The sequence below is a fragment of the Gadus chalcogrammus genome, chromosome 9 (genome assembly GCF_026213295.1).
Source record: "Gadus chalcogrammus isolate NIFS_2021 chromosome 9, NIFS_Gcha_1.0, whole genome shotgun sequence".
Lineage (NCBI taxonomy): Eukaryota > Metazoa > Chordata > Actinopteri > Gadiformes > Gadidae > Gadus > Gadus chalcogrammus.
The window spans coordinates 10,829,978-10,851,827 of record NC_079420.1 but is presented as its reverse complement, the minus strand read 5'-3'; the positions used below and the strand labels follow the sequence as shown (position 1 = coordinate 10,851,827).

At 50.1% G+C, this 21,850-nt stretch overlaps 3 protein-coding genes across 5 annotated transcripts in view; 2 read left to right on the top strand and 1 right to left on the bottom strand.

Moving 5' to 3' along the window:
• lrrk2 (leucine-rich repeat kinase 2) overlaps positions 1–5,233 on the bottom strand; it is a 35,859-nt gene extending 30,626 nt beyond the window's left edge. For both annotated transcript variants that reach the window (XM_056598134.1, XM_056598135.1), the window contains exons 1-5: positions 4,563–5,233; positions 4,084–4,169; positions 2,394–2,503; positions 1,694–1,782; positions 466–600 (exon numbers count right to left, since the gene is read on the bottom strand). In XM_056598134.1, the coding sequence (XP_056454109.1) occupies positions 466–600; positions 1,694–1,782; positions 2,394–2,503; positions 4,084–4,169; positions 4,563–4,770 (628 nt within the window). In that variant the 5' untranslated portion in view covers positions 4,771–5,233. The remainder of the gene's footprint in view (positions 1–465; positions 601–1,693; positions 1,783–2,393; positions 2,504–4,083; positions 4,170–4,562) is intronic.
• Positions 4,627–17,250, top strand: LOC130388675 (proton myo-inositol cotransporter-like). 2 transcript variants are annotated; one of them, XM_056598137.1, is made up of 13 exons: positions 4,628–5,132; positions 5,909–6,590; positions 7,336–7,495; positions 9,453–9,661; positions 10,195–10,303; positions 10,581–10,744; positions 11,284–11,398; positions 11,793–11,918; positions 12,311–12,429; positions 12,799–12,951; positions 13,847–14,010; positions 15,049–15,120; positions 15,349–17,250. In XM_056598137.1, the coding sequence occupies exons 2-13, from the start codon at positions 6,086–6,088 to the stop codon at positions 15,355–15,357; spliced, it is 1,905 nt and encodes a 634-aa protein (XP_056454112.1). In that variant the 5' UTR covers positions 4,628–5,132; positions 5,909–6,085; the 3' UTR covers positions 15,358–17,250. The 2 variants fall into 2 exon arrangements, with proteins under 2 accessions (XP_056454111.1, XP_056454112.1); XM_056598136.1 differs by lacking the exon at positions 15,349–17,250 and having other exon boundaries at positions 4,627–5,132; positions 15,049–15,248.
• Positions 17,251–17,678: 428 nt separating this feature from the next.
• Positions 17,679–21,850, top strand: part of kif21a (kinesin family member 21A) — a 53,915-nt gene continuing 49,743 nt past the window's right edge. The window contains 1 exon segment of the mRNA XM_056598469.1: positions 17,679–18,151. Within this exon segment, the coding sequence (XP_056454444.1) occupies positions 18,108–18,151 (44 nt within the window). The 5' untranslated portion in view covers positions 17,679–18,107.

Sequence of the window (21,850 nt, the reverse complement as noted above, 5' to 3'; positions counted from 1 at the left end):
GGAGGGAGGGGGAGTGGGCGAGAGGGAGGTAGAGACAGAGAGAGGGACGGAGGGAGGGGGAGTGGGCGAGAGGGAGGGAGAGCCAGAGAGGGGGACGGAGGGAGGGGGAGTGGGCGGGAGGGAGGGAGAGACAGAGAGGGGGACGGAGGGAGGGGGAGTGGGCGAGAGGGGGACAGAGAGAGAGAGACAAAAAGAGGCAGGGAAAGAGAGTGAGTTGGAGACACATATCCCTTGTATTTTATGTCTTCATTTAATATTTGTAATTATTTATATAAAGAAAGATCATTTTTTTCCATGTCGTAAAGGATATTTGTGATTTAATTGATGAGAGGGAGAAAGAGAGAGAGAGCAGTAGAGAGAGTGAGAGAGCAAGAGAGAGGGAGAGAGAGAGAGACAGAGATAGAGAGAGGGACAGAGAGTAGTAGAGAGAGCGAGAGACAGACAGAGTGAGTGAGTGTGTGTTACCTCTCTCCAAGAGGAGCTGCAGGGAGGTACAGCCCTGCAGCAGCACCTCCTCGCTGGAGGAGAACCTCCTCATGGCCTCAACCAGCAGACCGAACACCTCCTCCTCCTCCTCCAACACCAAGAGGGGCAGCATGTCTACACACACACACACACACACACACACACACACCATGTCAGAGGTACACACACAAACGCACACACACCCAATAACACGTGTCAGATGTCGACACACACACACACACACACACACACACACACACACACACTTTTAGAGAAACTAGCATCAGTATGCGGTATGATAAGAATAATAGATTTATAAAGACACTCATAATGCAACAGACAATTAACATCGCCAATAAAACACACATGCACACACACACAAACTCTCACACACACACACACACACACACACACACACACACACACACACACACACACACACACACACACACACACACACACACACACACACACACACACACACACACACACACACACACACACGAAGAACAGGATCATTTAAGGCCTAAAGTGTCATCCCTATGTCATATTGAGGACTGTGGATTCCCGGGGCTGAAGCCATTAAACAGGGAGGGCCGTCATTAAGGACTAAACTGGACATTTACTACCAGAGTAACCATAGCAGCCTGTACTCCTAATAGTCTCACAAATCAGACTAGTCTTATCATCTAGAGTCTGATAGCAGAAGAGCTCAGATCAGGCTGAACGGGCGGTTTGCTTTCTGCTCTTCGTATTTATTTTATAAATATGCTTATACACATATATATATTCTGCTGGATCGGATGTTCTGCTGTAACACAGAAGGTCTGCTGGATAGTAGCGACACAAGTCTGCTTCCCCACTTTCTTGAATGTTGTTGGTAAAGTGACTTAAAAGATAAAGCATAGTTTAACATGCCATGGGACATTGACATTCTTCCGTTGTTAGTTTATCACAGGTGTGTGTGTATAGCCTATAGGTATGTGTGTGTGTAGATAGTAGGCAGTGATTATATTGTCCGAACCAATTCAAAAAGGTCAGTTATTTTGGGAATAAAACAGTCGACAATGGGAGACGAAAATAGTACACACACACACACACACACACACACACACACACACACACACACACACACACACACACACACACACACACACACACACACACACACACACACACACACACACACACACACACACACACACACACACACACACACACGACTCACCTTGCCCCAGCAGCAGAGCCAGGGCCCGCAGACCCACCATGGTCACCCTGACGTCGCTGCTGTACAGAGACAGCACCTTCAGCAGCAGCCTGCAGACAGGCCGGAGCACGTTAGAGACCCCTCCACCCAGCCACACCGGCCATGTTCAGGAAGGCGCTTAAAGGGCCAGTGAACAAACCTAATGTACGCACTTATTTTATGTTGTACATTGTGGCACTTAAAAATAGTACTCTGTGTAGCATCTTATCCTAGCTATCTCTGTTGTGTACGGGGAACGGGTTAACCTAGTGATGGTTAGTGCTTGGCACTTTCTATGAACATCATTACTGTACCCATAGCGATATATTGTTGTTTCTCTTTCTTCTGACACATGTACTTATTGCAAGACACTCTGGAATAAATCGTCTGCTAAATGCTCTTAATGTAAATGTAAGCCAAACTTGTTTTCATTTAATAACTTCTTAGTATGTCCTCAATTTAGTGATCTATGCCATTTTGTCACTGCTTTAACTTCTTTAATAAAACCACAACTCAGAAGAGACAGGGGTAGTTTGTGACAACACAAAGCGTGCCAACTGAAAAAGGGAGAGAAATGCACCAGGCCATTATAATGAATACCCTGTCATCATAAAATGAGGGTCAAATGAGTATCAAGCCCTAACATATGATCCAGGGTTAGTATAGAGCAGGCTCCACTTACTGGTGCACAGCCAGTACCTCCCATTCTCGGGCCTCTTCCAGTGAGCACGTTAACTGGTCCAGCGTCCTGGGCCGGATCTCGATCAGACGGCACAGCAGCGACCAGCCTACCTGGAGACGAGACAGCCGGTTGAGTTACAGCCCATAAACGGCCTGATAAAGACATACAGGTGTAGGCTCTACACCTGTAGAGGCTACAGGTGTAGAGCCTTAACCAGTAACCTACCGGCCAGTCACTTGTAATTCACACTACACTCATCGCTGGTTTCACTGTGCAGCTATTTCTGCATACATTATATGGTTACATTATGTTACGATTGTATGTCAACAGTTTACTGTACAATAATCATTAGAATTATACAAATAATATTTATCGTCTGTGTTTGCATACCTTTATGTTATGGGGGGGGGGGGGGGGGGGGGGGCGAATAAGACCACACCACGGATGAATATGTACTGTGTAGGATCACCTGAGCGCGTGAACACTTACACGTGATGTCACATGACGTGACGCAGCGTGAAGCAGCGTGTAAACTTGCACGCGCTCAGACGCTCCACTCCCCAGTCCCCGTCATGTGGACTGAGGAGGCAGCCGCCACAGGCCAGCTCTTAAAGTGTCTTGGGACGCCTTGTTAACCTTCAGCTGGATCGTTAAAGGTTAACGAGGGGATAGTGATTCAGTCCTTTTTGGCGTGGCTCACCTCTGAACAACGAAGGAAACTAAAACTCAGGTGTGAGTGTCACTGCTCCAACCGCTGGAGCCCTTAAACCTAACTATTACCCTTACATTAACCCCTAAACCTAACCCTAGCCCCTAAACCTAACTATAACCCTAACCTTAAACTAACCATAACCCTTAAACCGTTCTCTAACTCGAACTCTGCCCATTTGGCTCTTCCCTGCCTGGAAACGCCTCTCCTGCTCGACACACCCCTGCCTGGAAAACAAGGCAGGCAGGGGTGTGAGGGCCGAGTCCAGGCACGGGCGTGTCGACCAGGAGGGGCCCAGGCAGGGCATAGATCTGGGGGGGATATGTCTCCCCCCAAAGAATTGATTTGTCAGCCCAAAGAAATGTGGCAGCGGATCGAGTCTGATTGAAAGTTGACTTTCAAGAAAACTGTCAAAACCTACGTTTAACAACACAACTTGTGATATAATTGATTTTTTTTTATTGTGAAGTGACTGTCAATTTTGTTAAATGTTATTGGATAATACTCCTGGGCCAGCCAGACTAAACTAGCCTGGAGTCTCAGTCCAGACCCCGAGCAACAGTCAATCCGAGGCTCTTTAGGTATTGATTACATTTACACTGACATTTACATTTAGGGCATTTAGCAGATGCTTTTATCCAAAGCGACTTACAATAAGTACATTTGTCATAAGAAGTGCATCAATATATCGCTGTCGGTACAGAAAGGATGTTCATAGAACCAAGTGCAAGTACCACAATCGCTAGGCTAATCAATTCCCCGTATTACAGACATGATAGCAGCTGCTGCAGTTGCTACACAGTTAAGTGCTACAATACAATACACTATTATTAAGTGCTACAATACAATACAATACAATACAATACAATACAATACAATACAATACAATACAATACAATACGGTGTACAATGTACAACATTTTGTACAGTGTACAAAATATGAAATAATCCTAAAGGGCCAATATGTCTTTGTATCTTTACCTGCTGGACTCCTTTGCTGTCGATGTAGGTTGACAGCACCAGCATCAGAGGGACGTGGACGTCTTTGTCTTCAAACAGCTCTGCTGCTGCAGAGACCACAAAGAAACAAAGAGGACTTCAGCAAGGCTGGGACCATAATCCTAACTAAAACCCCTACTTTAACCCCTACCTAACCAGAACCAGAAACAGAGAGGACATCGACGGGGAGGAGACCTCTCTGCTCTCCGTCCCCATGCTGAGGCTTATTATGGTAATTTACACTTGAAGAGAAGCGTGCAACTGAGAAAAAAGAACTGGAACTTGAAAACAGAGGGGAAATAAAATGTCTTACAAAGATGTAGGTATACATAGATGTGTTTAAATACAGAAAATTCAACAGTCACGCGTATCATCTCCTACATCCTTTAGTTTGAGCTCTCTATAAACGTATGCACAATTTATACACACACACTTATAAATCAGCAGAGTAGTAGTCCTACCATCGTCCGTGTGCGCGTGGAACAGCAGATCCTGGATGATCTGTATCAGCGTCATCAGCTGCCTGTCCTCCTGCACGTTGCTCAGCCGGACCACCAGCTTCTTGATGCTCTCCTCCAGGTCCTCTTTGTTCACCATGGTGTCCCAGGGTGTCAGCTCAGCTTGTCCGGAGAACTGATCATCCGGTGGCCCACATGAGGCTCGAGTCATGCGGCATCAACTCACGATTTGCTGCCGCTCTGCAGCGCCAAAGGACGGTTACAGAGACGCATCAGAGCGGGGGACCAACACGGGGAGAAAATACCATGTGGGGTGGTGCAGCCGGACGTCAAAACAAATACAACAGCCCGGGGTGGGTGAGCCAATCACTGCTGTTGTGAGGAATGAGTCGGGTGGTTCCTAGTTCCACGGAGACATGTTCCCTTTCTGTTTCTGGGGGGACGGACGGACGGACGTGCGTTCACCGTGACGTGTGTTGCTTCCTCCCGACTGTCATATGACTTCTCTGGGATTCAGGACTTCAGTCTGAAACCTCCCGTCCGAGGAGAGGCGAGCAGGGATCAGCGAACAAAGTAAGAAGAGACGCTTTATGTTGTTGTTTGGTTACTTTGATGAACAGCTCACGCCACTATTGGAGTTAATTATAAAGTTTTACCGGTTGTCTCCCCTTTAGTATCCGCGGTCGCTTTAGGAATTTATAGGAAGTGGAGGTTTGATGAGGACTGGATCTGTGTGTTTTACTTTACGGCAGTCCGCAGACAGCTGGTGCATTCAGGCTCCCATTAACATCATCATAACCTGTATACCAGCACTGCAGGTCGGGGTGACGTGCACCAGTGGCAATCGATCCACGATGGAATATTGATTAGCAAAAATGGGCGTCGAGACAGTTGAAGACGATCAGTGTTGGTGTTATTATGTATAACGACTGTTTGTGCGGGGAGAGTGAATGGTTTGATGGACTGCAGCACTGGGTTGGAGTTTAAACGACGAGACAAGTTGTCAATAATAACAATCCTCGAGGGAGGTCACCTGTGGAACGCGCCGCGCCCCCGTGTATCGCTATTGGCTCGACTGACTAGGCTTAGGGAGGATCCTGGGTTGTAGCGTTATCCCGGTTTACCGCCGCGCAGCTTCCGGTTCAGTTGTTAACAGTCTAGAGCGACCATAATTACAAACCAAAAGGGAGAATAAATCAGAATTTTGAAAAGTCTGTGACTGTTTTATGTCAGAAACATGTAACAGACCTATCTCTCTCACTCTCTCACTCGCCTCTCGAAGCTATATGCATCTCAAAGTCCCGCCCCCTCTCTCACCAATAACGCTAATTTGCTGCATCTCGTTCCAGGCGGTCCGTCGTAACACGAGAACGCCTGACTGGAACAAGACTAGCCAGACAAGAAGCAGCGACGTGATTTCATTTCCCTGGCATGTCACAGAAAACCCTCAGCGCTTTCGGATCAGACGCCAAACCGTCCGCCGAGAACCGGACACCCAGGGTGTAACCGACGCGCCTCTCTTTCGCATGTCCAGCAGCAAGCACCATGACCCCCCGCTGCGCCGCCTAACCAGCCCCATGGGGGACGGGGAGAAGAAAGCGACCGACGATGGAGAACGTAGCCTCATCAGCCCCCAACTGGATGGAGTCCCGGTCACCGCTTATGGTACCGACCCCCAGGACCCGGACGCAGCCCGACCCCCTACGCCGGGGTTCGTGTACGTATTGACGTTCTTCTCCGCCCTCGGGGGCTTCATCTTCGGCTACGACACGGGGGTGGTGTCCGGGGCCATGCTGCTGTTGAAGAGAGAGATGCACCTGGACGCCCTTTGGCAGGAGCTGGTGGTGTCGAGCACCGTGGGGGCCGCGGCGCTCTCCGCCCTAATGGGGGGTTTCCTGAACGGGGTGTTTGGCCGCCGGATCTGCATCCTGTTGGCCAGCGGCATCTTCAGCGTCGGTGGAGTTGTCCTGGGCACCGCGCCGGATAAGATTACCCTTCTCCTAGGAAGGGTCATCGTTGGCTTGGGTATAGGTACGTTTTCTGGTTCTGTTGTTCTGTTGAGCTTTTATTAAAGTATTTATTTGTAGGCTAGTGTGAAAGTGTTTGAATATACTAGAGTGGTTCCCAACCTTGGTGTCGCGACCCCACTGGGGCTCCCCTGATACGGGTCGCAGGAGATGTCTGACATAAGCTGATGTTTGGGTATCCTTTTGATCATTTAGTCATGTTTATGAATGCCCTGCCTGATGATTCATAGCCTAACCAAATCACTTAGATCCTGGTCAGAAAGGTTGGGCTCAGCTTAGACACTAAACAGATCAGATCATGTAAACAGAGGAAAGTTATCTTATCAAGTCTATTTTATCTGTTTAGAACCTTATCACCGTGTCTCAAAGGGCTTCATATGGCACGTTATACAGACCCCCTTATCTCCGGATTAAACCAAAGGGCGAGGAAAAATCCTCAAATGATCCAGGAAGAAACGTCTAGGGACCCAGAAGAGCAACCCCTTCGTTTCAGGGTCATTAGGGGGCTGTAGGGGCTGGTGGGGCAGACATGACGGTGTGTATACGTAGTAGTAGTAGTAGTGATGGTGTTTATAGGTAGTGGTGTTCGTGATGGTGTTTATAGGTAGTGGTGTTTATAAGTAGTAGTGACAGTGTTAATACGTAGTAGTAGTGATAGTGTTAGTAATGAACAGAGCTCTGTGTCATGTATCTGCTCAATGATGATGATGATGATGATGATGATGATGATGATGTGGGCTGTGTGCTAGGGCTGGCCTCCATGACGGTCCCGGTGTACATCGCGGAGGTGGCCCCCCCCCACCTCAGGGGCCAGCTGGTCACCCTCAACCAGCTCTTCATCACCGGGGGCCAGTTCAGCGCCAGCATGGTGGACGGGGCCTTCAGCTACCTGGAGAAGGACGGCTGGAGGTACATCAAGGATATCATCTTCTCTCTCGTTTGTGTGTGTGCGCACCACACCCCTCTAATTAGACAGTTTACCCCTTCTCTCTCTCTCTCTCTCTCTCTCTCTCTCTCTCTCTCTCTCTCTCTCTCTCTCTCTCTCTCTCTCTCTCTCTCTCTCTCTTTACTACTACTACGTTGGTTTACATCTTGAAGAGCCCTAGAGTTATATTAAAATTTCCCAGAGGATGTGGTTTAGGCTCAGACCGCCTTGTGACACCGTCCGCATATTCAAATTAATATCTGGCCTCGTCTGGGCGCCCATCTTCATGACCATTCAGAATGCTGATCTAACTCTGTGCGCTATTGAAGAATTTGTTTAAATGTCCAGCAGAATATGCTCTGGGGAAGCCTTCTGTGCAGATCTGGGTAGCTCTGTCGATCGCTGCCCTTTTATTGGCCATCTCTTCGAAGTCCTGCTCTCAGACAGCGGGACTCCTTGATCAACAAAATCCATTTCAGATAAACTGGTTGAACACAAGTATTGGCTGACAAAAGCAGCAACGTCAGTGTAGACTTAGCTGTGAAGTCTACAGTCCAGTCCATGATAGGGACGACCAATACTGCCTCTGGATAACACACCAGGGCCAACACAGGGGACCTACAGGGCAAAGGTCGATGAATCGATTGTCAGTCCTACCGATTCAACTAAATCGATCTGCTAAAATAAATAAATAGAATGAATCGCTTTGGCTTCACCAATAATCGATATAAATGCTTTAAATCGTATGAATCGATTTTGATTAATGTTTTAAGACTTAGTTTACACGTTTATTTTGTGAAGTGGAGCTCGGTAATCCGTAACTCTGTCATCAGCTAGTCAGCTTACAAGGAAGTCCCACAAGAGGTTTTTTTTCTCCCTCACCCTCTACTGGTGCATTTCAAACATGGCAGAGAGCGGCAGCGAGATTGTTAATGCACCAGCAAACTTGAAATCCAAAGTGTGGAAGCATTTTGGCTTCGCAAAGAATAATGGTAAAGTTGACAAGGGGGGGTATCACATTATTGCATGTTTATTTCACGGATATAGAATTTTGGTTCAAAGTTACTGAATCGAATCGTGGTTTACAGAATCGAATCGTTCCAAAAAAAAAAAATTGTCTTTGAATCGAATCGCCAACTACTGAATTGTTAATCGAATCGAATCGTCTGAAGCCAAAGATTCACACCTCTATCAGACAGTGATTAGCAGTACACAATGAGGGTCATGTTGTGAGACCGTGGCCTGTGTCTCTGACCAGCAGACCCCAGGTCAGAGATACAGGCAGGGCTCCTGCCAGCAGCACTCCCCAGGTCAGAGAGACAGGCAGAAGGAGAGACAGGCCGTCAGAGAGACAGGCAGGGCTCCAGCCAGCAGCACTCCCCAGCTCAGAGAGACAGGCAGTCCCCAGGCCAGAGAGCCAGGCAGTCCTCAGGTCAGAGGGACAGGCAGTCCTCAGGTCAGAGAGAAATTAAGTCTCCAGGTCAGAGAGACAGGCAGTCTCCAGCCAGTCCGTGCTCTGATCTGATCCTGGGTCAGGAGACGACCCTGTTCAGGTCTCCTTCTGATCTTAATCCCTGCCCCTCTCCTCTCTTCATCTTCCATTTCTTTCTCCTTATGGTCTCTCTTTCCCTCACTGTCTCTCCCCCTCTTCCAACACCACCATCAACCATATCCACCACCACCCTCAACACCACCCAACACACCACCACCGCCTCCTCCTCTCTTCTCCTATCCACTCCCCCCCTCCCTACGCCTACCTCCACCTCTCCCCTTCCCCACCTGTCCACCTCTCCTCCCAACCACCCCCTCCACCAACACCACCTCTCCTACACCATCCAACACCCCACCACCTCCACCACCACTACCTCTCCTCCCCAACACCACGTCTCCAACACCATCCAACACCCCACCACCTCCACCTCCACCCTCTCCCCCCGCCAGGTACATGCTGGGTCTGTCGGTGGTCCCGGCCCTGCTCCAGTTCGGGGGGTTCCTTTTCCTCCCAGAGAGCCCCCGCTGGCTGCTGCAGAAGGGGCGGGGCCAGGAGGGCCGCGTGGTGCTGCAGCGAATCAGAGGGGGGCGGGGCGTTGACCAGGAGTACGACACCATCAGGACCAGCGTGGAGGAGGAGGAGAAGCAAGCGGGCGGAGGTAAGGACATCATCAACTGCTCCAACTGTACATCCAGGACTTTATCTGTTCTTCTGTTTTAAAACCACACTCAGTACAGGGTCTTTTATTTTGGAGGGATCATTTCCTGTCTAGTCATTTTGCTATAAATTTGATCTCAGCATGATCTCGGCATGATCTTAGCATCATTTTAGCATGGTCTTAGCTTGGTCTAAGCATCATCTTAGCATCATCTTAGCTTGATCTTAGCATGGTCTTAGCATGATCTTGGCATCATCTTAGAATCATCCTTACAGGTCCTGGTTAAGTAATGCTTTGACGTTGTTCCTCTGTGTTTAATGTTACCCCGCTGTGACGATGTATAAGCCAATTAATTAGCAGGTTGAGTACAAGCCCTTTCAAAACCCATCCACTTGTGACTGGTTGGTGACCCCAGAGTTCATCCGGCCGTCATAAAGCCTGGTGACCCTCAGAACAGAGGTGTCCTGTACTGACCAATCAGAGGCCCAGGGAGGCCTCGAGGTAACAGGGACTTCCTTTGCTACTTCCTGCAGGGGGCCTGGTGATCTGGCGTATCCTATGCCACGCCCCCACACGCCGGGCCCTGGTGGTAGGGTGTGGGATGCAGATGTTCCAGCAGCTGTGCGGGGTCAACACTATCATGTAGGGGATACGCACGCAAACACACTCACGCACGCAAACACACACATGCACGCACGCACACACGCACGCACACACACACACGCAGATACAGAGATGTGATCAAGTTAATAAATCTTTTATTTTTATGGTGATGAACTATGGATTTAGGAAGATAGTATATTACAACATGTAGGCTCCTCTAGACAATGGTTCTGTCCTTGTTTGGCAGAAGAAGTTTAAGATTATATAAGTTTTAGATAAGTATGGTATAACGAGTATTCCTGTCCGAATGACCCAGGTACTACAGCGCCACCATCCTGCAGATGGCGGGGGTGCGAGACATCAAGCAGGCCATCTGGTTGTCCGCGGCAACCGCGGCCACCAACTTCCTGTTCACGCTGGTGGGGGTGTGGCTTGTGGAGCGGATGGGCCGGCGCCGGCTGTCCCTGTGGAGCATGCTGGGTAGGCGTCGCCATGGTCACCTCCATCGCCCGAGCGACTCAGTACCTCAATACCACTTGTTACCCATAATGCACCAGGGATTAGGTGTACAACTGACGGTTCTCATTGTCATCGGATTCATCCAATAGGGACGGTCCTAATACTGTACCTGTACGTATTGTCACAGGATGACAGTACTAATACTAGTACTACTACAACTACTACTGTCACCCTTTGACAGCTCGACCATAAATACCCTGCACTCTAGTGCTAGTACTGCTACTACTACTATGGAAATACAAAACTATTACTACTGCTTGTATACTACTATTACTATATTATTACTTCTACTGCTACTACTATATTCTTCTACTTCTTCTACTATTATTATATTATTACTACTCCATTACTTATACGACTATATTACTTCTCCTACTATTTCTACTACTAATTATTACTACTAGTACTGTATTTCTTCTACCTCTAAACTGAGCAGAGGTCTTATTAAGAGAGGACGTTTTTGTACGAGAGAGTAATTGACTGTGTGTGTGTGTGTCCAGGTACGGCCCTCAGTCTGGGAGTGCTGGCCCTGGGTTTCCTGCTCACCGCTGAGAACTCGCCTCCAGTCACCTCCCACCCGCTCAACCTGCCCAACAACACCTGCACCCACTATGGGTTAGACCACAAACACACACACACACACACACACAAACACACACACACCCTAATTCAATTGTTCAAAAGGGGAACTGTAGGAATGTAGATGATGTTAATTCTCATGTGTAAATATCAAGGACATGGTCAGACGCTGGTCAGACTTTTATGCGGTGGTGGTGGTGGTGGGGGGGGAGAAGGATAAGGTCGCAGGGGGCTGACAGGTCCTTGGTACGAATAGGTAGCGGGAGGTACAATGCAACTGTCCACCAGATGTTTCCTAGACAACCCAGTACGCTAAAAGCACTGTGGTACAATATTCCAATTGCAGCCGCTAAAAGACCCATCATGTTGTGGATGAGATGTTCATGTGATGGGTTTAACGGACCGGAGGGTTGGGTGTTCCTCGCCCCAGGACCTGTGAGGCCTGCATGCTGGACCCGGTCTGTGGGTTCTGCTACCGGGAGAACTCCACCTCCCTGTACGCCTCCACCTGCCTTCCTGCTGACCCCGCCTCCTCGGACCAGGCCGCCTGGGGCAGGTGCGTGTGTGTGTTTCTGTGTGTGTGTGTGTGTGTGTGTGTGTGTGTGTGTGTGTGTGTGTGTGTGTGTGTGTGTGTGTGTGTGTGTGTGTGTGTGTGTGTGTGTGTGTGTGTGTGTGTGTGTGTGCGTGCGTGCTTCTGTGTGTGTGTGTGTGCGTGCTTCTGTGTGTGTGTGTGCGTGCTTCTGTGTGCGTGCGTGCGTGCGTGTGCCACATCTTTGTGCTTTAACTCTTATTGATACTGCTGTCTTCCTGTGTGTGTGTGTGTGTGTGTGTGTGTGTGTGTGTGTGTGTGTGTGTGTGTGTGTGTGTGTGTGTGTGTGTGTGTGTGTGTGTGTGTGTGTGTGTGTGTGTGTGTGTGTGTGTGTGTGTGTGTGTGCGATGACCATGCAGCTGCTCCAACCAGACAGCAGGGGGCGACGGATCCTTCTGGGCCTACAACTACTGCCCCACGTCCTACTCCTGGGTGGTCCTGCTGGGCCTCATCCTGTACCTGGCCTCCTTCGCCCCAGGTCCAAGTCCCCTCTCCCCCTAGTGTTCTCCTTGGCTCCAGGTCCCACTCAGCTCACTCCTAGTGGTCTCTCTCCTAGTGGTCACCTCAGTTAGTGTCTCCTGGGAGGGTGTTTAGGCCTGAACGATTCTGTCTCAATATCTGTGTGTGTGTACGTATGTGCGTGTGTGTGTGTGTCTGTGTGTGTGTGTGTGTGTGTGTGTGTGCGTGTCCGTGCGCGTGTGTGTGCGTGTGTGTGTGTGTCTGTGTGTGTACGTGTGTGTCTGTGTGTCGTGTGTGTGTGCGTGTCCGTGCGCGTGTGCGTGCCTGTGTGTGTGTGTGTGTGTGTGTGTGTGTGTGTGCGTGTGGGTGTGTGTGTGTGTGTGTGTAGGCATGGGCCCCATGCCGTGGACGGTGAACTCTGAGATCTACCCCCTGTGGGCGCGCAGCACGGGCAACGCCGTCTCGGCCGGGGTCAACTGGATCTGCAACGTCCTGGTGTCCCTCAGCTTCCTGCACATGGCCCAGGCCCTCACCTACTACGGTAGGCTGCCAGGGGGGTCAGGGGTCAGGGGGGGCCGGGGGGAGGCCCAGGCCCTCACCTACTACAGCAGGCTGCCAGGGGGTCCCTCCTCCTCCTCCTCTTCCTCACCCTCCCTGTCTCCTCCTCTTCCTTACACCGCTCATTTCTCCTCTCTCTCTCTCTCTCTCTCTCTCTCTCTCTCTCTCTGTCTCTGTCTCTGTCTCTGTCTCTGTCTCTGTCTCTGTCTCTGTCTCTGTCTCTCTCTCTGTCTCTGTCTCTGTCTCTGTCTCTGTCTCTCTCTCTCTCTCTCTCTCTCTGTCTCTGTCTCTGTCTCTGTCTCTGTCTCTGTCTCTGTCTCTGTCTCTGTCTCTCTCTCTCTCTGATATTGATTAATACCACATACTGTGTTGGTGGTACCAGAGGCTTGTTCTTCATCCTGTGTTGTGTTACATTATGTTGTGTTGCGGTACCAGGGGCGTTCTCTATGTGTACGGGGGTCTCCCTCCTGGGGGTGCTCTTTCTCCTGTGTTGTGTTGTGATGTGCTACATTGTGTTGTGTTATGTTGTTCTACATAATGTTGTTGTGTTGCGGTACAAAGAGCCCTCACAGTGTATGCGGTGTTCTTGCTGCTGGGCGTGCTCCTCATCTTGTGTTGTTTTGTCCTACATTATGTTATGTTGTGTTGTGTTACATTATGTTGTGGTGTGTTGTGTTGTGTTGCGGTACCAGGAGCCTTCAGATTGTACGCGGTGGTCTCCCTACTGGTCTCCTCATGTTGTGTTGTGTTACATTATGTTGTGTTGTGTTGTGTTGCGGTACCAGGAGCCTTCACAGTGTACGCGGTGGTCTCCCTACTGGTCTCCTCATGTTGTGTTGTGTTACATTATGTTGTGTTGTGTTGTGTTGCGGTACCAGGAGCCTTCACAGTGTACGCGGTGGTCTCCCTGCTGGGGGTGCTCTTCCTCCTGGGCTGCCTGCCCGAGACGCAGGGCCTGCCCCTGGAGGAGATGGAGGTCCTGTTCACCGGCCCGCTCTGCTCCGGCGGCGGAGGCGGAGGCGGAGGCATCCGCTACACCCGGGTAACGAGCAGCGACCGCCCGCCCTGCTCGGACAAGGAGCAGTCGGACACGGACTAGACCTGGACTAGACCTGGACTAGACCGGGACTAGGCCTGGACTAGGCTGCTGGTGGAGGGGCGCTCTCTGGTTTTTACTCTGTGCCTTCTCTCTGTTTTGTTTTTTGTTGTTTTGGGAAAAACATTTTAAAGTGATGGACCACAGAATTCCTTCCTGTTCCTTCAAGCCGATGGACCAATCACGTCACAGCGACGGCACAGCTAAATGAAGCATCAGACTTTGAGGGGGAGGGGAGAATTCAGGCCAGAAAATCCTACACTTTTACGGGTATATTTTTTCAATTTCCAAGGTATTCTGTGAATAATATCCAGGTCCCATCACTTTAACGAGTCGGCTAATCATGGCTGTAGAAGGGTGAGAGACACAAGTTGATTACAATTGAGTATTTATTTATTCAATGTCTTAATTCATTCCAATGGTGACATGAAACTAACAATCAATCAAAGTTTGATTTCGATATTAATTTGTTCATACCACTAACACCCTGTTGTTGTTGGTTTCATGTGTTTCATAAGCGGTGGACATTATGTTGGGGGACCACAGGTGTTCAGGAGGTCTTTCTTGGTGATGATGAACTTTACAAACTGGGATCCAAGCTTCCTCTCCTCCATGTTCTACCTCTCCTCCTTATTCCATCAAACAGTTCTTTGGTGTTTTGGAAACGTAAGACCACCTGGTCCTAACCGGGCTGGCACCATGTGGACTGGGTAGACCCTGCTGTGGGTCCACCAGGGTCCTGGTCCTAACCGGGCTGGCACCATGTGGACTGGGTAGACCCTGCTGTGGGTCCACCAGGTTCCTGGTCCTAACCGGGCTGGCACCATGTGGACTGGGTAGACCCTGCTGTGGGACCACCAGGGTCCTGGTCCTAACCCGGCTGGCACCATGTGGACTGGGTAGACCCTGCTGTGGGACCACCAGGGACGGGGTCTCACTCTGCCTAACAGCCTCATTTTGAAACGTCTGAACCCTTCGTTTTAGCCCGACCTGTCCGAGCCAGGTGTGGCTCCGTCCGGAGCGGTGGGGTTTGACGGGTCCGTCGCCTACATCACCGTAAGTCTCTTCTCGGAGGGGGGGTCCTCCAGCCCATAATACTACCAGGGGAAAGCCATTCAAGAGCTCCTTGTTCAATTCACTTTTATTTGTATAGCCCTTAATCACCGGTACAGTCTCAAAGGTCTTCAAAGGCTGTGTATTTATGACCCCCCCCCCCCCCCCGACCCTAGCCCCCCCCCCCCAGAGGGCAATAAAAAACTCCCTTACCTTGTTCTGCTTCCACAGCTCCGATAGGGTGATGCTCAGCTGCAGAAGACCCCCCCCCCACCCAGGACCTGCTCTGAGGGGGTCTACACCAGGTCTCTTCACTGGCTGAATAGTGCAGGTGTACTTCTCCTTTCATCACTTTTCTTCTCCTGACAGAACTGGTTCTGTCCTGTTTGATGGTACGGCCAATATTTGCCATGTGCATCTTGAGGGACAAAGAGCGCCTGAGCTTCTGAGTGGGACCAGAAGGTCTGAACCTCCCTAGACCCACACATGGCCTCCACAGGTCTCAGCATGTCCTGGGTTCTGGGTTCAGCGCTCGGCCACCAGAAGACCGGAGGGGCCGGAGACTCTCTGCTCCAGAGGGAACCTGAACTTGGTTCTTGAACACGGACAATGTCTTTGCACTTTAACACTTATGGTGGCCTTGTATTTGTATTTATACTCCTCGTTTGTTTTATCACTGTCATTGTTCGTATGTTAACTTACAATTAATAATTATAGAAGTACTTGAAATAACTTATAATGCTTACTAATTCTGTATGGTATCTTGGTGTAGGGGGATATTCTCACTGCCTGGTTTTGGTTCCAATGTTGGATCAATGGCACAACTTTTCATATGATTATGATATCATTATCCAGATATTGTAACTTATTCTTCCAAATAAAAATGATGATCCAAAACTACAACTCCCAGCAGCACCTTTAACAAGATTGATGGAGCGTGTAGAGTGGATCCAACAGCCTACCAGTCGGTATGTTCCACTGGCAGACTGGTGAATCCACCAGCCTACCAGTTGGTACAGTCCACTGGTGAATCCACCAGCATACCAGTTGGTACAGTCCACTGGTAGGCACATCAGCCTACCAGTTGGTACGGTCCACTGGTAGGCACATCAGCCGTGGGTACGGTCCAGGACGCTGGTAGGCTGCTATCCCACTCTGCTCCTGGGTCGATGTATCCAGTCGTCCCTCTGGCTTTCTGATACTTGTCATCTTTACGACGGTCGGTAAGTGATCTTCCGCTCCCGGCTCCACTGCCTTCGTCGTATTTATTTATACTCCCTGATCACATGAGGCGGTGGTAGGCCGAACTGACTTCCACTGGGGGCTTCAGCAGCGACACCCTGCAGAGCTGTAGGCTGGGGTCCTGGACTCAATGTACTGGGTTCGTGAGTTTAGTTAGGGTGTGTGTGTGTGTATGTGTGTGTGCCATAAGGGTCCATGAATGTGTGTTTCTCATTAAGTATTAATTATTAAGTATTGGACATGTGGCACACACACACACACACTCACACATCAAACCTGTGAACATAAACTCATACTGCACATGGAATGCAGAATAAAGGACAATCCTGGATCATTTTCTGTCCTGTGGTTTGTGTACTTACAGGTGGGCAACTGCAGGAAAAAGAGGGAAAAGATATGCATATTTCTGCCAATTAGAATAGAATATGTAGCAATGGATTGAAATGATAATGGATTGAATTTATATAGGGCTTTTCTAGACACTCAAATACGCTTTACAGTGAAGGGGGGAACTCACTAGAATACGTAGAATAATTATTAATAATATAATAAATAATAAAGCCTATGCATACATCATAAGTGGATCAATGGCATTTGATGGGGCATGGCATCATTTAATCATTAGATTATTGTGTAGGGTATTAGATTGGACACTAATTCCAAACGAAATGGCTTTAACTTGTCGTCTCTAAAATAAACATGAAAGTACAGATACTCGTGTTTATTTTGACGAAGACTCATCGTGTGGCTGCTGGTTGGACCTTCTTTAATAGGTCCACGGGTTGGACCTGGTTGGGTTAAGGTGGCTGTCATCCCACTCAGAAATATCTTATCTGTACAAAGTGGGAATCATCAAATCGCCTTATGAATACATTCATAACATCACTTTAACAATATAAAGAGCTCCTACGTGGCCATTGGCAGACCCTGCTCTTTTGTGGGAGGGAATGATCGACCTACAAACAGGTGAACTTTACAACTCATCCTGAGATGTAGAGGTAATGGATACTAGTGGATGATGGGACGTATTTACTGCAAAAAACATCTGTGCACCAAAACAGTGAAAATTATAAGAAAAAAATGGGTTTGATAATGTCTTTGCTGTTCACAATCTTAACTGTGTTTAAGTAGCCTAGTATTTGTCACATCCTGGACGGTGGAACCCGTTATCTTTATTCCCTGGTCCCTATGACGTCACAGACCGAACCCTGAGTAGAGGGTGTGACGGTAGAGGGCGTGGCTTTGTGGAAGAGGGCGTGGCTTGGTGACGCATTGCGGATCAATCCTCCGTAGTTCAGCGGACGGCGTGCGAACGGAGAGCTCCCCCCTTCACACAGCACAGTTCGGTCTCCTCTCCCTGCATGCATGCTTCGCAGCGGGAGCCCGGAGCACTGCACACCGCACACTGCACGCTGCACGCGGGTGCCCGGTAACCGGGATATGCACGCCCGGTAGGCCCGCCAGGCTGACGGCCGCGCACATTGTCTCTATTGCGCGTGTAACACAGAGTTAGCAGTGAGGCGGGTTGTTTTGTTGAGTCGTAGTCGAGGTGGACGCGGACCGCTCCATTCGTCGCACGCAGCACACACACACACACACACACACACACACGCACACACACATTCTGCTGGGAGAGAGTGCGCACTTGTTTTTTCTTTCTCCGGGTGGATCCGATGAGACCCAATCGATACGGATCGATCTTTTTTCTTTCCAACTGTTGCACGGACGCGTGGGAGCGGTGAGGCAGCATGAGTTCGGGACAGGACGAGAGCTCGGTTCGCGTGGCACTGAGGTAAGCGAACCCAACCCACTCAACGTGTGGATCTTCACCTTGCAGGCCGAGGGTGGTGCCCGGAGCTGGTGAGAGCTCCTGTTCTGGGTGGTGCTGGGGGCTGGTGGGTACTACTGGGTGGGGCCAGGGGCTGGTGGGTGGTACTGGGGGCTGCTGAGTGCTGCCCGGTGCGGCAGCACCTGTCAGCGGCTGGCCTCCATCGCATCCGGGCCCTCGGATACCGCTGGATACCAACCCTTGAGGGGCTGCAATATCGCCCTTATCGTCCTGTCCGCGGTGTCTAGCTCAATGATACCGCTATAGCCAGACACCTGTGTAGTGTACTCATATTCCTCCATTACTTCATACCGGTGACTGTTTTTATGAGGCCGTGTATGGTGGTATAACAAGACCGCAAGGCAGAGGGACGGTGTGATCCGTTTATATCGCTGCTTATGTGTGCAGGCTGCATGTTCTGCATCGCCTGATGGATGAGATCATCTCTGGAAGTGTTAATCGACCAGAGAAAGAAGGAGAGAGATGGGGAAGGGAGTGAGCCGTGTACTTTTGGAGGCAGGGAGAGGGGGAGAGGCAATATAAATCCACCTTGTGTTCTGAGTCTGGAGCCGGGCCACGGCTCCGGGGTTAGTCCTCTGGGCATCCCGTCAAAGACGACTGCTGAGTGACTGGCGGTCGATGAGAGAGGGGCTTGTGTTGACGGGCAGGGGGCGGGCAGGGCGCACTGAACCGGCTGGCTCTTTGTCTCTCCGCGCTGATAGCCCGGCGCTGTCTGGTACACATCGAGAGAGAAGGAGACTTTATTCAGCTGCTGCGTAGCGTTGATGGCCTGTTACAGCCGACCATAGTGAATCAGCAACACATAACAGGGATGGATGGATGGATACACCGTACATGTCTGTTTATGGATGTGCACAAATGTTGAACTGTATGCTGGATCCTACATCCACCCATTAGCACTGTGTTACGAGCATGTTGGACCACCAAGCACCTGGCACTGCCACACACACACACACACACACACACACACACACACACACACACACACACACACACACACACACACACACACACACACACACACACACACACACAGTGAACAGAGAGTTAATACAAAACACACGCGTGGGTTTGTGTACATAGGTGGGGGTCGTGGCAGAGGGGACTCTGCTTCCTCTGTTTGAACAGAGGTCAGGTGATCTGTCTGTCAGGTGCTTCTGTGTGTGAAGCAGGCGTGTTTGACATTTGACATGTCTTTAGACACTGTGTGTTGAGTGGGCTGGGAGGACACTCACCACGTAGGGGTTAGACAGTACAGACTAGAGTCAGGTCATTAAGGAGCAGGTAGGGGTGAAAGGTCATTAAGGAGCAGGTATGGGTTAGACAGTACAGAGACAGGTCATTAAGTAATGGTTTGGGATTTTGGAAGGCCACACTCAGGCCTTTTAGTCCGTCAGTCTGCCAGCCAGTGTACACGGCGTCCTAATGAAGAAGAGTATGAATGAAGGACAGGATGAATGTGCTGTGTTCATAAAATGGGGCCACACACACCCTCCATCAGGGATTGGTCAGTTCTCGTGTTCTTTTCGCACGCCTCCCACTCTTCCTCTGACCTGATTCTCTCCAGCTCTGTCAGAATGTAAACAAGGCCGGCGCTGTAACTCACTCCTTAAGGTGAACAACAGACCGGACATTCCTGATTGCAGCTCGTCTCGTACTGAAGTCAGCGTGCTTACTCACACGGCGCGTCACAGGTCCTGAGTGGCAGGTCCGCCCCGGGGGAAATGCTGTTACGGAGTTACAGAGGGACCCGCTGAACCAGCTCCTGCTGAGGCCGACGGCTCAGAGACTACAGAGCTAACGCCGCGCCGCGCGCTAGTGAGGTGCTATACTCTGTGAATGGTAAACAGACTGCAAACAGCGCTTTTCTAACCAGTGGCCTCTCAAAGCGCTTTACAATATTGCCTCACATTCACCCGTTCATGCACACATTCACACACCGACGGCGGAGTCAACCACACAGGGCGACAGCCAGCTCGTCAGGAGCAGTTAGGGTGAGATGTCTCGCTCAGGGAAACCTCGATACTCCGCTAGGAGGAGGCGGGGTTTGAACTAGCAACCTCCTGGTCACCAGCCAACTCGCTCTACCTCCTGAGCCGCATGCGGATACCTGCCGCCCTGTGTTGACGGACGACCGCTGGATGAGAGGAACGGGAGGGGCGAGGGATCACTCCTTAAAGGTCATGCTCAAGGACGTGTAGGCCTGTGTGAACCTTGCGGTAGCACCTTGGGATGCTACCGCACGGCCCTGAGTCTGACCAACACCAGCACCCACCTTTTTGGAAGGATTCAACTACAGCCTGCCTACACACACACAACCAACAGGGATGTGTTGGGTTTGTTGGGGCAGCCTGCTAACACCTTGAGAATAACCTGGGCGCATACGGGTGGCCAAACCCATTGGGGACGGGGGTGGTGGTGGGAGTAATGTAGTGGTGGTGGTAGTAGTAATAGCAATGGTAGTAATGTAATATCGGTGGTAGTGAAAGTAATAACACTGGTAGTAGTAGGGGTGATAGTGGTTGTAGTGATATAGTAGTAGTAATGAAGTAGTTGTAGTAGTAGTAGTGGTAGTAATGTAGGAGTGGTAGTGTTGGTTGTAGTAGTAGTAGTAAAAGTAATAGTAGTAGTAGTAGTATTAGTACTAGTAGTAGTAGTGGTAGTAGTAATCTGAGGACTACACTCGGGGTAATTAAACGGAGACTCCATCCAGCTCGGTTTACCGTTTGCTGCGTGGCTCCGACTCTGAGGGCCGGCGGAGGTGGAGCCCTGAAACCATGGAAACCAGCAGGGATTAATGGAGGAAGATGAGCTGACGGAGGCGGGCAGCTCTCCCCTTAAAGCGCGCCGACTCTCTGGATTACTGGACGACTTAACGACTTAATCACCAGCCGGCGTCGGGGCTCAGGTAGCAGAAGCTCCCGGGCCACGGCCTCGCTGGGAACCGAGCCACGCCGCTGTCCACCTCGCGTGGATCACTCATCACCTTTAATCCTAAAACCATTCCCATCTCCTGGTTGGAGAGGCACGTCTAAGCCTGTCTGATAATTGGTTCCGCTGTTTACTGCAGCAGATACTGTCGCCCTTTGTGTCGGTCGAACCTTGAAAGGGCGTATGGGTAGAGTTGAAAGTCTATGGGTCTATGCTCTGATCTGATACCATCACATGACTTGCTCATTTACTAAACATCGCTGTCATCGCAAATGAACCCTTAAATAAGATCAAGTGCTGTCAGCAGTTACAGTTGCTAGATGCTGTATCGATATACTTGGTATCGGCTGATACTCAAATTCTGGAATCGGTATCGGGAAGGAAAAAATTGCTATCGGACCGTCTCTGCATATGGGATGGAAACACTGATTCTGGTTGGCTTGGCGCCATCGTCGACCATGGGAAATGTTGGAGCGAAGTGAGGATGCAGACTGTATGTTGAGGCTGAAGAGCAGCATGGGTCTGTTTCCAAACACAAAGGAAACACAAAGAGGTGTGCTGTTGTGTTTCCTCACCAGAGGTCGAGCGGGAGCTGAACCCTGTAGGGTCCTCCAGCGCTTTGCGTGGGAGACGGGGGAGGGATGGAGAGGGAGGGAGGGGGGAGAGACCTCCTGGGAGACACTCACTAGGCTGTCTTCTGACCTACTGAGT